This window comes from Hippocampus guttulatus, chromosome 10 (assembly GCF_054856545.1).
Source record: "Hippocampus guttulatus isolate MCC_2025c chromosome 10, RoL_Hgut_1.0, whole genome shotgun sequence".
In the NCBI taxonomy this organism is placed as follows: domain Eukaryota; kingdom Metazoa; phylum Chordata; class Actinopteri; order Syngnathiformes; family Syngnathidae; genus Hippocampus; species Hippocampus guttulatus.
The window spans coordinates 4,173,856-4,186,344 of NC_141270.1; the positions used below are offsets into that span (position 1 = coordinate 4,173,856).

The 12,489-nt window shown below is 42.6% G+C and overlaps 1 protein-coding gene across 2 annotated transcripts in view; it reads left to right on the forward strand.

Annotated features, from left to right (window-relative positions):
- LOC147198956 (cGMP-dependent protein kinase 1) overlaps positions 1-12,489 on the forward strand; it is an 86,033-nt gene that overhangs the window by 36,154 nt on the left and 37,390 nt on the right. For both annotated transcript variants that reach the window (XM_086121757.1, XM_086121756.1), the window contains exon 3: positions 1,806-1,919. In XM_086121757.1, the coding sequence (XP_085977883.1) occupies positions 1,806-1,919 (114 nt within the window). The remainder of the gene's footprint in view (positions 1-1,805; positions 1,920-12,489) is intronic.

Consider the following 12,489-nt stretch of genomic DNA (forward strand, 5'->3'; position numbering starts at 1 on the left):
CACTCGCTCGCCGATGACTGTCAAAAGATGAGTGGACCGAAGAAGAATACTCAACGTTAACTTATGCTAATTGCTCAGGCAAGTGTTAATTTTATGTTATCGTGGGCTTCTTGCATTTACTTGCTCATTAAAGTTCAAGTTGCAAAAGGCTAATTACCAATGGCGCTAATTGGCGTTGGGCTCCAAAATATACACTGCTGTGATCTTTTGACTCCAGTCATGTTTCCCAATGATATTGCGTACGAGTTGAAAGAAGAACTGGAATTGGACTGGGGACCTCATGCCGGTTGAAATAGTTCAGCCGTGTTCTGTCTTTGACATAGAAAGACGTTCCCTCGAGTGTTGAAGGTTGAAGAAAATTGAAAGGAGTAAACCCTCTCGTCAGCCTCTTTTAAAACGGCATCAATATCAAAGCCGGAAGAGAAAACAGCAGATTGATCCGCCTTTTGACTTTTCTTGAGAACCCTGCGAAGAAATGAAGGACATTGAAGCAAGTGTGTGAGCGCTTCCACAGCATCGGGCAACCAGATAATGTGACGAATAAAGTTCTTGTCGGACATAAACAATTACTGGGGCGAACAAGTGAGTGGCGAGTGTGAAATTTCACACTCATGTCCGGGCATTGTGGCATTATTTTTCTTCACGGGCATTGTCCTGGCTCTTGATAGTCCTTTTGAGGGCGGAATTTTGGCTGGGAAAAAAATTGCTTTCAGCTGATTGCTAAGAAACACAAAGATCCCACCATCAGGCTTCGTACCCAAGCTAGTTGTGAAGCATCTTGCACTATGCAAAAAAGTGATATTGATTTTTTCCATTTTATTATTATCCAAATCCGATACAACCTGTAACACAACGCGCGGACTTTGACTCATTTCTGATGCGTGACCATATTACGTCCTTGAATTATGTTCTCTGGCGGTGTTCATTAAACATGCATTGAAATGTAGTCTCGACTGCCCAACACAGCATCTCAGTTTTTACACAAAGAATACGCGTTAATCCCAGAAGTTCTCACCGTGACGTCACATTTGAGATCGAATACAAAAAGGTATTCATTTAATAATGCGGCGGTGCCTTGAGATACGAGCGACCGGCCCGACTTAGCCGTTGATTTGACTTGCTAGCAAACATTTGAGATGCTCTACATTAGCTGTGAAGTCAAGTCAGATCACTTCACAACAAGTTTACCGTCAAGCTAAACATAAAAAAGGGAATTACGCATTGTGTGCTTAAAACAACCAAGGAAATTTGCCTTTAAAACCTGCTAGCTTAATGTAATGCTAACGCTTTATCTGGCGTATCAAGGCACCACTACATGTGTATCGTTGTGCTTTTATTCGAAACAGCTTTCAGCCTTTGTACTGCAGTTCTACTCGACTGCGAACTGCAACGAGTATAATATCCTGCTAAATGATTACCTCTGCGACAGTGTCAGTCAACCACTATGGAGCAGTTTGGTGTCTGTCTCTTTGGTATTGCAGCCAGCTTTTTTTGACTTCGTAGGAGCTTAGCGGCAGCCCACACTGGAAGTCCCACACCACAAAATAATCTTCTTTTTTCTAGTTCAGTGAGCCAAGAGCCTTCTGGCTGGATGCCCTCGAAAATGAAATACCAACTACACACACACGCACACACGTATTACACCCACACCCACACACCCACACGGTCGGTTCCATTGGTCAGACTTTGCCGCTCTTTATTTTATTTTATTTTTTTAGTTCAGCACACCTGGACTGAAATGTGCAATTCAAAACAGCAGTGTGCTTCACGGCCGCTTCTCTCTGTGCCCTCTCATGTTTTTGCAGATGGGAAGGTGGAGGTGACGAAGGAGAGTCTGAAGCTGTGTACCATGGGGCCCGGGAAGGTGTTTGGGGAGCTGGCCATTCTTTACAACTGCACCAGGACTGCCACTGTCAAAAGTGAGTCTGGAATGTTAAAAAAAAAATAAGCAAAAAAACCCCACAGCATCCACTGTGCTGTTGATGTACAATTATGTCCTTGTAGTTTGACATCTAACATAAAAAGCAATGGGGAGGCAGACAATAGCGCTCAACAAATCCACTAAAGTCCATAACAGACACTTTGAACATATTTTTTGAACTACAGGTACCTTTAGTAGATCAAAGCCGTATTCACACCGCAAGGTTCAAGTGACACAATTCCGGCGACACAATTCTCTCCATCGGCACAGTTGGGATGCGAGTCATGGCATTGTCACTACCCCCCCCCCCCCCCCCCCCCACACACACACATGGAATGGTTATCTTCAGATCAGAATCAGACCTCTTCCAAATGGGTAAAAAAAAAAAAAAAAAAGGCTGAGATATAGGTACGGATACGGGCATGTATTGGCCCCGCAGTGTTAATCCAGCCAATGTCGTGCATTTGTCGCAAGGAAGGGAGTTAATCAGCCGCACTTCCATCCACCCTGTCGGCCAATGATAACATTTGCATGTGTCACTCACTCCCACTGAGCTGTTTGAATGGCAAATTAGGAGCTTACTGTGCTGAGCCCCTGGACAGAGAGGAGATGAAAGCAACAGGGAGTCGGAGAGATGAACTGAGTCCAAAAAAAAAATAGTCCATGAGTATAAGGACCAGAGTATATAGGTTACTCGAGTAGGTCTAGTGCAGGAAGATGTAACTGCTGCCCTGCACGGCCACATTCTGAGTGGCCATATTTCATTTTTTAAAAATCGCTTACCATAAAAGAAAACAAACAGTTGATGAAAATTGGCTGGTGCTCTTTGCTAGGCTTCCCTTTGACGACCTTTCACGTCAATGGCGCTCAGTGAACTCATATGTTAGATTTGAATACGTTTTTAAATGTATATTTTAGTGTCGCTTTCAGGCACCACACTTTTAGAATCACTACTCCAAATTGTCCATGGGTGTGAATGTGAGTGTGAATGTTTGTCATTATTAGCTTTGCGATTGGCTGGCAACCAATCTAGGGTGTACCCAAAATCAGCTGCGACAGCTTCCCGCTTCCCCAATGAGGACAAACGCGGGAGAAAAGGGATGTCTGGATTTTTTTTTTTTTTTTTTTTTTTTTTTTTTTTTTTTGGCGACCGTAAAATCACAATTGGGCGTCGTTGGCTCGGATGTGATGACATCTCTGATCCACAAGTTTTTCCTCTTCTTTTTTTTTTTTTGTGTGAGACTCCCTTTTGGAAGCAACCCCACTGCTCTAGCCGGTTCCAGCGCCCCATCATGCAGGATGGCGAGAAGGTGGTCCGACAGACGCGCCGTTTGAATATTTAGCGAAGGGAATGCGGAGTGAGGACAGATGGCCGAGAACAAGTGTGTTATAAGAGTGTGTCAGGATGAGGAATATGTGTTTATGGGAAGCAGGAAACAAGGTGGAGGGAAATGGCTGGAAATGCGCTCCTGGATTCGGGATAATAAATCCAACCGCGGTGAAATAAGGTTCGACGGCTTCGACCAAACACCCAGAATAGACTGGATGACGACACTTTCACGGCTGTGTAATTGCTGCGCTGCCGTGGAAGGACAGCGTAATGCCTTGGCACCTTAATCAATCAATGCAGGCCGCGTGTGTGAGAATAACTTTATAATTGGAACCCGTGGGATCGGATCGCACCAAAACCAGGGATTTCTTTCCACTTAGATCATCATTATTAATCAAATCCTGCCTTCGCCCTCCTGGATGAATATTTTAACTCGACAAACGGAAATAGATCATGTTTATCCTTCCCTTTGGTCATGTGTAAGACTGTTTTGATGGGATTGTATAAGGTACTCTAAACGGACTGGATTTACAAAGCAATTTATAGTTATTGTAGCGATTTCCTTTCCTTCGCCATTATTGGGCTCTCAGTTGAGCAACTTTTATGGTTCCTAGACAAGATCATAAATAAGCGGAGGATGCCCGGTGGGATACGTAAGTTGATGGCCACAGATCTTAAATATGGTTGAGTTTAGCGCAGCTTTGCGCCCGTTTGATTGCAAAGTATTTTCATGGTGTGCGCTGAATTGGATCTATGACGTACACACGGAGTTAGTCGAGTTTGTCATTGTTTTTTTTTTCTCCAGATTTCAAGCATGTAACCTCGTCGCGGTCAGGGAAAGCAATGAAGCCATCTGTTTAGTAAATCGGAGTCTTTTCAAGAAATTGCGCAAGGCTCTCAACTCCATGCAACACAGATGAGAAGCACTTCTCAGAAACGGCGCTTGTGCGACAAAGTATGAATACAGTGGATGAATCGATGGCGCCTCTCGTAGCGTACTCCCCGGGCACCGTTGCTTTGCCTTTCCCTCTCTACGGAAAAACACAACTCAAACTACTTTGTCCCTTTACTGGAAATCGATGCGTGGCCTCTGCGAAAATATGAATAAATGCATGAGGGCCGGTCGGGTGGGGGTTGGGTGCTTCCTGAGGCCAAAGAGGTGTGATGGCGTCCACTTGATGCGAGCTCCTTGCTGACCCCTTTCAAATGTCTCGATCCAACGCGCTGACCAGCCAAGCTGACGCGACAGCTCCTTCTGCGCTCCCGCTGCTATGGCAACAGGGGTCCATATGGAGGTTGGGGGGGGGGGCTTGGGGGGGTAGTGAGCCTCCGACTCTTCCCATTGCACTTTTCACAGGGGGACACGGTGCCTTTCCTTTTAGCGCCTGTGAGGGTTCCGATCGATGGGTCACTGAGGGTCTCGGATGGGAGGGGCGAGGGGGCTGCTGTGTTAATACGGGAAAGTACAAAGGAATTCATTTTGATCAATGGAGTGGGAATGAAAATTATGCTTGGGTGGATGGGGTGTGTGTGTGGGGGGGGGGGCATGCCATTGCCCAGTAAAGCGCTTTAATTGGATCTTTGGTTCCATTGTAATTCCCGCATATGAGCATCATTGCATCCGAAGACAATGAAGAGGTGATATGAATCGTTTCTATTAAAATGTGAAAATTGACTGAATAATGCGAGAGAGGTTTCACGGAAAAACAATTTCGCATTCAAACATGAACGAAGCGTTTTGTTTTGTTTTTTTCTTGTGTGAAAAAAAATGATATGGCAGCACGGTGATTGAGTGGTTATCGAGTCCGTCTCTGAGGTTTTGGGTTCGAATCATGTCATCGGGCATTTACAAGTCCTCCGCGTGCTTTACGGTGTTTTCTGCAGTTGCTCGGGCTCCCTCCCACATTCCAAAATCATGCAAAGAGTAACATTGCATAAAGGTGTAGTCAGCGAGGATTTATGGCACAGACGGGGGAAAAAAACAACCAGGGTTTTACCTTTGGCCATGTTATATTAACTCATTCACTCCCAAAGACGTTTTTAACCGTCTTTTCAGACTTTGTCCAGAATTGGCTAGTACTGAATGAGTTAAGGGACGCTGGTTAAAGTAAGCCATTTTCAACTAAAAAAGGAAAACATGTGGAGGAAGAAGCAGCAGCCAAAAGATGGCAGCTTACTCACTTTCTAGTTCAGGAGTTTTTTTCTTTCCAACTCATCGTAGCGTTTTTCATTTGTTGGACATTTCGGAGTAGTACTAGGAGGAATAATTCGATTTGGATTCAGTCATTTGTTACTTTCAACATAAGTAACAAATTGTGATTTGGAATGCGAGCCAATGCTCGGAGTCCAGAATTCCGCATTTGAATCTCCTTTGGATTGTGAGTGGAGTGTGCATTGGATTTCAAGCTCATAAAATGATGTCTGCAATGTAGACCTGAGCAGGAGGATGAATGTTTGCATGCCCCCAGTCGAGGTTTTACAGCGATGATAAGCACTACAGAAAAGAAAAAGAAAAAGCTCATCGGTTTTGAAATGTCACAACGGTGACATACAAGCTGTTAGCCTGTCTTAAAACACAGATAAAAACCTATTTTTTATATATTTTTTTATCAGAGGTAAGAAATTCAAACACATTTATCATCGTGTCTCTTCTCGCTTCGGGGTTTCATTTTTAAAACAAGGTAACAATGGGGAGGGGGGGGGGGAAAAGAAGTTATTATTCACCCCCCTCGGACCATGATGAACATCATCGCGTTTGTACTCCGCCATCAGTCACCGTCAACGCCGTGCCTACAGGCTGTTCACATTAATCACTTCCAACAAATGTATGCGCAGCACGACACGGATAACTTTTAACACTCGTGTGTCCAATCAGTCGTTTCGACACAAACAGTACAAAAAAAAAAAAAAGTTTCAGTGTGTTTCATGTTTCCACTCAGGCTTTGTATTGGCTCATTTACACGGATCACTTGATCTCATAAGAATGTATTGTAAAGGATTAGATGCTCCCTCGGGAGGGATACGGGGGGGGGGGCAGGGGGGGATTATCCGGAGTCTTACAATTTTTCCCATTTGAATGATGATTTAGAAAAATCACGAGAGCCTGTCGCCAAACGGCAGCTGCGACGATGGAGCGTGCCTGTTGCCATAGCAGCAGTTTTATCAGAACCGACCCATCGTTTTCTTCAGCGCGCAAGGAAGAAGAGAAAAAGTATTTGTCTGCGTCTTACAATCGAGGATCTGATTGGTCCACAATGGACATGAAAGATAAAAGTGTCGCCGGTTACCGAGATGAGGATTTCGCAGGTGCTTGATCTTTTTTGAAAAATTTGTCAGCAGCAAACTGACCGTCAGATGTATGACAGGTTCGCTTCCACTGAATGGAAGGTTCAAACAAAATAACATCGCAATAAAAAAGAAAAAAAAAGAAAAGCAAAGCACATGATTATTTGTTGACCAAAATGTCAAATTATAGTTATTTACCATCAGCCCCGAACGTAAAATGCCCCATTGCTGTTCCAAATGATTTTAAAAAAATAAATAAATAAAATAAACATGAAAAATGGAAAGAGCCCACATTGCAGAAGTTAATGCTGCCGGTTGGTGTTCTCATTTTTTTTAACGAGAAGTGGCCGAATAAATGTGTATATAATGTTTCAAAGGGCAGTTAATCACTGGATTTTTATCGGGCCCACGTGCGAATGAGTCATGCCGCTTTTATCTTTGCAACCAATCACTTTGCAGGAAATTGATCAAAAAGATTGATGACTACTGCAATGGATTGTGACTCTTTAAATTTTTTTTTAAACAAGCATGTTAAAGTATGCATACTCATCCACGTTAAGATACAAAGAGGAAAAACTAGCCAACAATAAAATATGCCATGAATCAAAATGAATCCATATGAAATCACAGATTAAAATTTCAAAATCATGTATTAAATCATTTTCAAAATAGGCAAATAGTAAACATAAATCCAAGTTTTTTCCGCGATCACATCATATTGGAATGAATCCTGCAAACTGTTCTCATTTTACTGTACTGTTAATGTCAGACAATCCAAATTATGTATCCAGTCCGCGATTCCAACTCCAGTTTGATATCTGAATCTATCTGTCAGCAAACATTACAAGTTACATATGCACATTTTATGTCTTAACTAAAATTGACCTTTCCTCTCTCCTGTGTTCCCATTAATTAACATTTACAAGCCCGGCTGATGTCGACTTAGGTCTCCAGCCGAAAGATGCTCCTAATGAATGTGCAGAAACATATTCATTTGCCACAGATGGCAGCGGCTTGAAGCCGTGACGGAATCCGCCCTTTAAGATAAAAAGTTATACGTCCACGAGGCCGCGTAATGGCGGGACAGCTCCCACACGCGCCGCTGGACTCATGAATATCCAAACAGCTGGCGTGGATCTGCCTGAAAATGTTTGCACGCCGTAGAGAATGTTAGAAGCCTCTATAAACATCCTGAAGTACACGCAGGCAAGCAGACCCCCAACCTCAACTGACTGCCACGACTAAATCACTAAATAAAGTTGAGGAAGAACTTTTGAGTCTGATTGATTCAGACATCAATCATGAGTTTCTGTTATGCATAGGAAGGAATAAATGACTACTTTTTTTTTCATGACTCACCCTTTGTTCTTTTAAAAGTAAAGGTTATTGGAGACTATTAGACTAAAGCTACCCCCCCCCCCCCCCCCCCCCCCAAAAGTCACTGAATTTGCGTGTGCCTGTTTTGTTGTTTGATTCGTAGGAACTGTGCCTGCGTCGGGCTGTTAGCATCAATGGTATGTGCCTACCGGGCACTCACCAATAGCAGCTAGCTGCTAGCAACTAGCTGCTAATGCCTGAGAGTGGCACTATATTATACAATTTTAATCAGTGACAGCATAATTAATTAACAACTTTTTTTTGGTGGGGGGGAGTATTATTGTGTCGTGTTGACCTTGGTGGCAACGATTATATCACAAGGCAGCCGACCGTTAGCTGGCTAGATAAGCATCTGAACAATGTGTAGCTAGCTTGTCCTCGCTGAATGTTGACCAACTCTGTATTGATTTATTAAACGATCTGAAGTTGGAAATGGCCAAAGCAGACAAAAATGCCAAGACGCTTGGCAAGTTTCATCACATTTGTATTAATGTAGCTCACATGGCTCAAGAAAATTATTATTATTGGTTTTTTTTAACCGTATTTGATTCAAGTAACAACTACACAAAATCCATTCTGGCTTCAAGACGCATGAAGAGCGGCATTTTCACAAGGCAACAAAGTTGTTCGAATGTCAATTTACAGTTTATTTATTCAAAAGGAACACTGCACATTCATGAACATTTACAGAATTCCAGAATTTACGGCTACTTTGGTCTGTTTAGGAAGCCTTCCTTCCGTACGGACCAAACCAAAGGATCATCGCTGTCATTGGTCTTGTGAGGGGTGACATGCAAAGTGCACGCGTGCGGATGACGCCTGCTCAGTGTCACGGATCTTCTCCCGGCAGTCACAGAGAATAGGGCCTTGAGTTTCCATGTCTTGTGTTTACGTCGTAAAACATCCTGCTGGTACACCGATCACTCTCTGTCGTCTTTTATTTCGTTTGTTTATCACTTATTTTAAAAGAAGGGTTCCATTGCGATGCAATATTTCCTCTTCAAAGGAGACAAGTTTGACTTGGGCTATAACTTAGAGAACACACTCAATCTTTGAGCAGACTGTAGACTAAAAGGGTGTATGGATCGATTAAATAAGTGAAAGTTGCTTGATTTGTTGGCTGTCACTTTTTTCGAAAAGTGATAGTTGGAGAAGTAAAAAGCTAAATATAGCTTTAATTTGAAAACGGTGCAGGAATTACATCTGTTTTTACATACAATACGACTCCCTAATTTTTTGGGGGCAGGGAGCAAAAGTAATGGGACATTTGCAACATAACGGGGGTAGGGGGGCGCGATTGAAAGAAATGAGAGCCATTGTTAGCAAGCTAATGACGTCCACGGGTCAACCACATTCAAAATCGATATTTTTAAAGAAAAGGAAACAGTAAGAGTAGCAGAATGTGTTTTAACCTTGGTTTTGAATTACTATTCTTCGCGGCAGTTTGACCATAACAAAGAAACGAGATCCTTTGTTTCGAAGCACGTGCACCTGTTAGCAATGCTGCGATCGGAGGTTGCGATTATTCTCTTAACAATGCGCCACCCGCTGCGTTGCAGTGTATAACCGACCTTTAGTTACACTTCAGGAACGCGAAGCCACATTAAAAAAACAAAACAAAACAAAACAAAAAACGAGCAAAGAGGCTAAAAGAAAGAATGAGCGTAAGTGGCGGATTTATCGACACGCTTCCCCTATTAGTATGCGGCCGGCAGAGAATGAGTTCGACTCGCACTTGCTCATGATTGTTGACAAATAAAGCTCATTAGCTTCTGGCCAATTCATGAGACAGACTCGTTGCTAATGAGGTGGAGGTGTTTTGAGATGAGGCATTTCAAAAGACCGAGCGACGCCAGGGGACGGGAAATAACAAGACAGACCAAGCATGGCGTTGAGTGAGCTTATAAAAAAAATCCGAAGGGATGAAAATCTTCAGTTTCCCGTTGCTACCATGGCAACGCTTCTTCCAGTAAAGCTGTGAGAAATGTGATGGCGCAACAGTAATGGTGTCAGGGTAGCCGTCACCCGCTGTTTTGGAGTCACCTTTGGTGTGTGTAACTTGACAAAAGAGGCCGAGATGCAAGAATCGTTTTCATGTGCACAAATGTGTGTGTAAGTGTGTATGTGTTTTTGGCCGCCGTTGTCATTCTCATCTAAGCGGGGAGTGCAGGTGTTCCGGAGCTAGAAGGTCCTTTCAGAGGTTAGCTCACCGTCACTATCTTGCAGGTGTAATCATACACACACACACACACACACACACACACACACACACACACACACACACACACACACACACACACACAAGCCAGATCAGGGTGTGTATATGCAAATTAGCCTTGTATGACTATTTGGGATGCCCGGGTGCTTTTTTTTTTTTTCTTTTCTTTTTTCTCCTGCTCATTCAGCAAGGATTAGGACAATTGAGGACAACTTGCTGCCATTTAGAGTAAAACTTTTTAGAGTGGTACATTATCTTTAATGATGCTTATTACATTCGATTATCGAATGCAGTTATTTTTTTTCCTTTGGTGAGCTGGAACAGAATGAGCTGGGACAATTTGAGCGTTTTCATGAGCGTGGTGAGGAAATGAATTCATCTCGGATCACAAAGTGCCACTGTATAGTTATCGCCTAGAATTGTTTGTGTTTTCCTAAAAATATTTTTTGTAATTATGAAATTCCTCTTGTGTAGGGTGATCATAGATTACGCCGCATTCCGACCAGGATATAATAATTTTGGATTTTTCATTATTTATCGTTTTTATTCCATTTTGACTCTTTTTTTTTTTTTTTAAATCAACCTTTCATGGACAGCGGTTACTACAGTGGACAGCTTATCGTGTTATCAGGTTACAGGGTGCATTAATTTTGGATTTTTCATTATTCATCGTTTTTATTCCATTTTGACTCTTTTTTTTTTAAATCAACCTTTCATGGACAGCGGTTACTACAGTGGACAGCTTATCGTGTTATCAGGTTACAGGGTGCATTAAAGGGTTCATTTCATTTTAATTAGTGTGACAGTTTTTATTAGTTCCTATCAAATGCAAATTTACCTTAAGTATTAGTTTAGTTTTTTTTTTAAATATATGGTGTGCTTGTCAAATTCAATATAAAAAAATGGTATTAAGTATTATGTAATAAAGTAAAATACAATTAATTCTTCTCTGTAGCCGTACAGCAACACCAAATTAAATACTCGCTCATTTATATTTATATTTGTCAAAATGCAAGATCTTTACAATGACGCCAGCATGAACTAGTTTGAGCAGGATTCACACAACACAAAATGCACATTGTTCTCATTGTAATTTGCATATTCATGACTAAATCACCTATCAATATAAATCCATACCAATCCAGATTCTTTGGCTGTCATAGAAACGGAACTCCGTTGTGACCCGAGGATGAAATAAATAGCTACTCGCTGGCTCCATGCCAACCATCTTTCGAGTTGACTAAAAATAACCACCAAGTGCCATGAAAGGTGTCTTAAATAAGGTGTTCTTGGGAGTGGATAAAAGTGAGGCCTTCATGACCGAGAGCCTCGTATAATCAACCCCAGGGACCGGAGCACCTACACTATGACTCGCGATGCGGCTGATTCCAGCCACAAATTGACTCCCAATGTATCGATCCATCATTTTAGTTGGGATTTTGTCGGGAAGCTGGTTCCTGGAAAAGAATGTGTCACCTTGACGGCCGCAAAGTTGGCAAGTGGATTACTGATTCTAATTTCCCTGCGGAAATAAGCCAATAAGGTTGCCAAACTACGGGTAACAGCTACTCTCTTGGGGAGAAAATGTGCTACTACTCATGCGAGTGGAGATGCAATGTGTTAATATCTATCCAATGGGAGTAGCAATATGCCACGATCTATCTATAAGGGGAGGCAAAGCGTTGTCAGGTATTCTAGCCGAGTTTTAAATGACATTCTCCTGGCAAATGACACTGGAGACTGTGTGTGTGTGGTTTTATTGGATTTAACTGCATTATTTGATACAGTGGCTCACAGTATTCTCTTGGCCTGTTTGCAGCTCCTGGTGGGCATTGGCGGAAGCGCCCTTGAGTGGTTTATTTAGCTGACAGAACCTTTTGTGTTCGCCTCGGTTGCTCTGACTCACAAACTGCCCCACTGTTGTGCGGGATTGTGCGGGATTCCACAGAGCTCAATTCTGGGGCCTCTGCTGTTCCTACTTTATCTGCTCCTGTTGGGTTTCATCTTAAGGAAACGTGGTATTTCCTTCCACTGCTATGTGGATGACTTTCAGATCTATGTCCCGCTGAGCAAAAAAAGACGCTTTCTCATTGAGGCCACTTTTATTCTGTCTGGAGGAATTCAAGACCTGGATGGCACTAAATTTCTTGAATTTCAATGAAAAGAAGACAGAAGTGAGAGCGTTTGGTCCCAGTGGCCCTTGTACATTCCATCCTTCAGACTTGAGCCCCCTGGTTGCTTATTTTAAACCAACAGTCTCGAACTTGGGTCTTAAGTTGGACAGGCATTTTAAATTGGACCACCAAATTGGTGCCTTTGTTAAATCTTATGGGGCTGGCTAAAAAGTACATCCTCTCC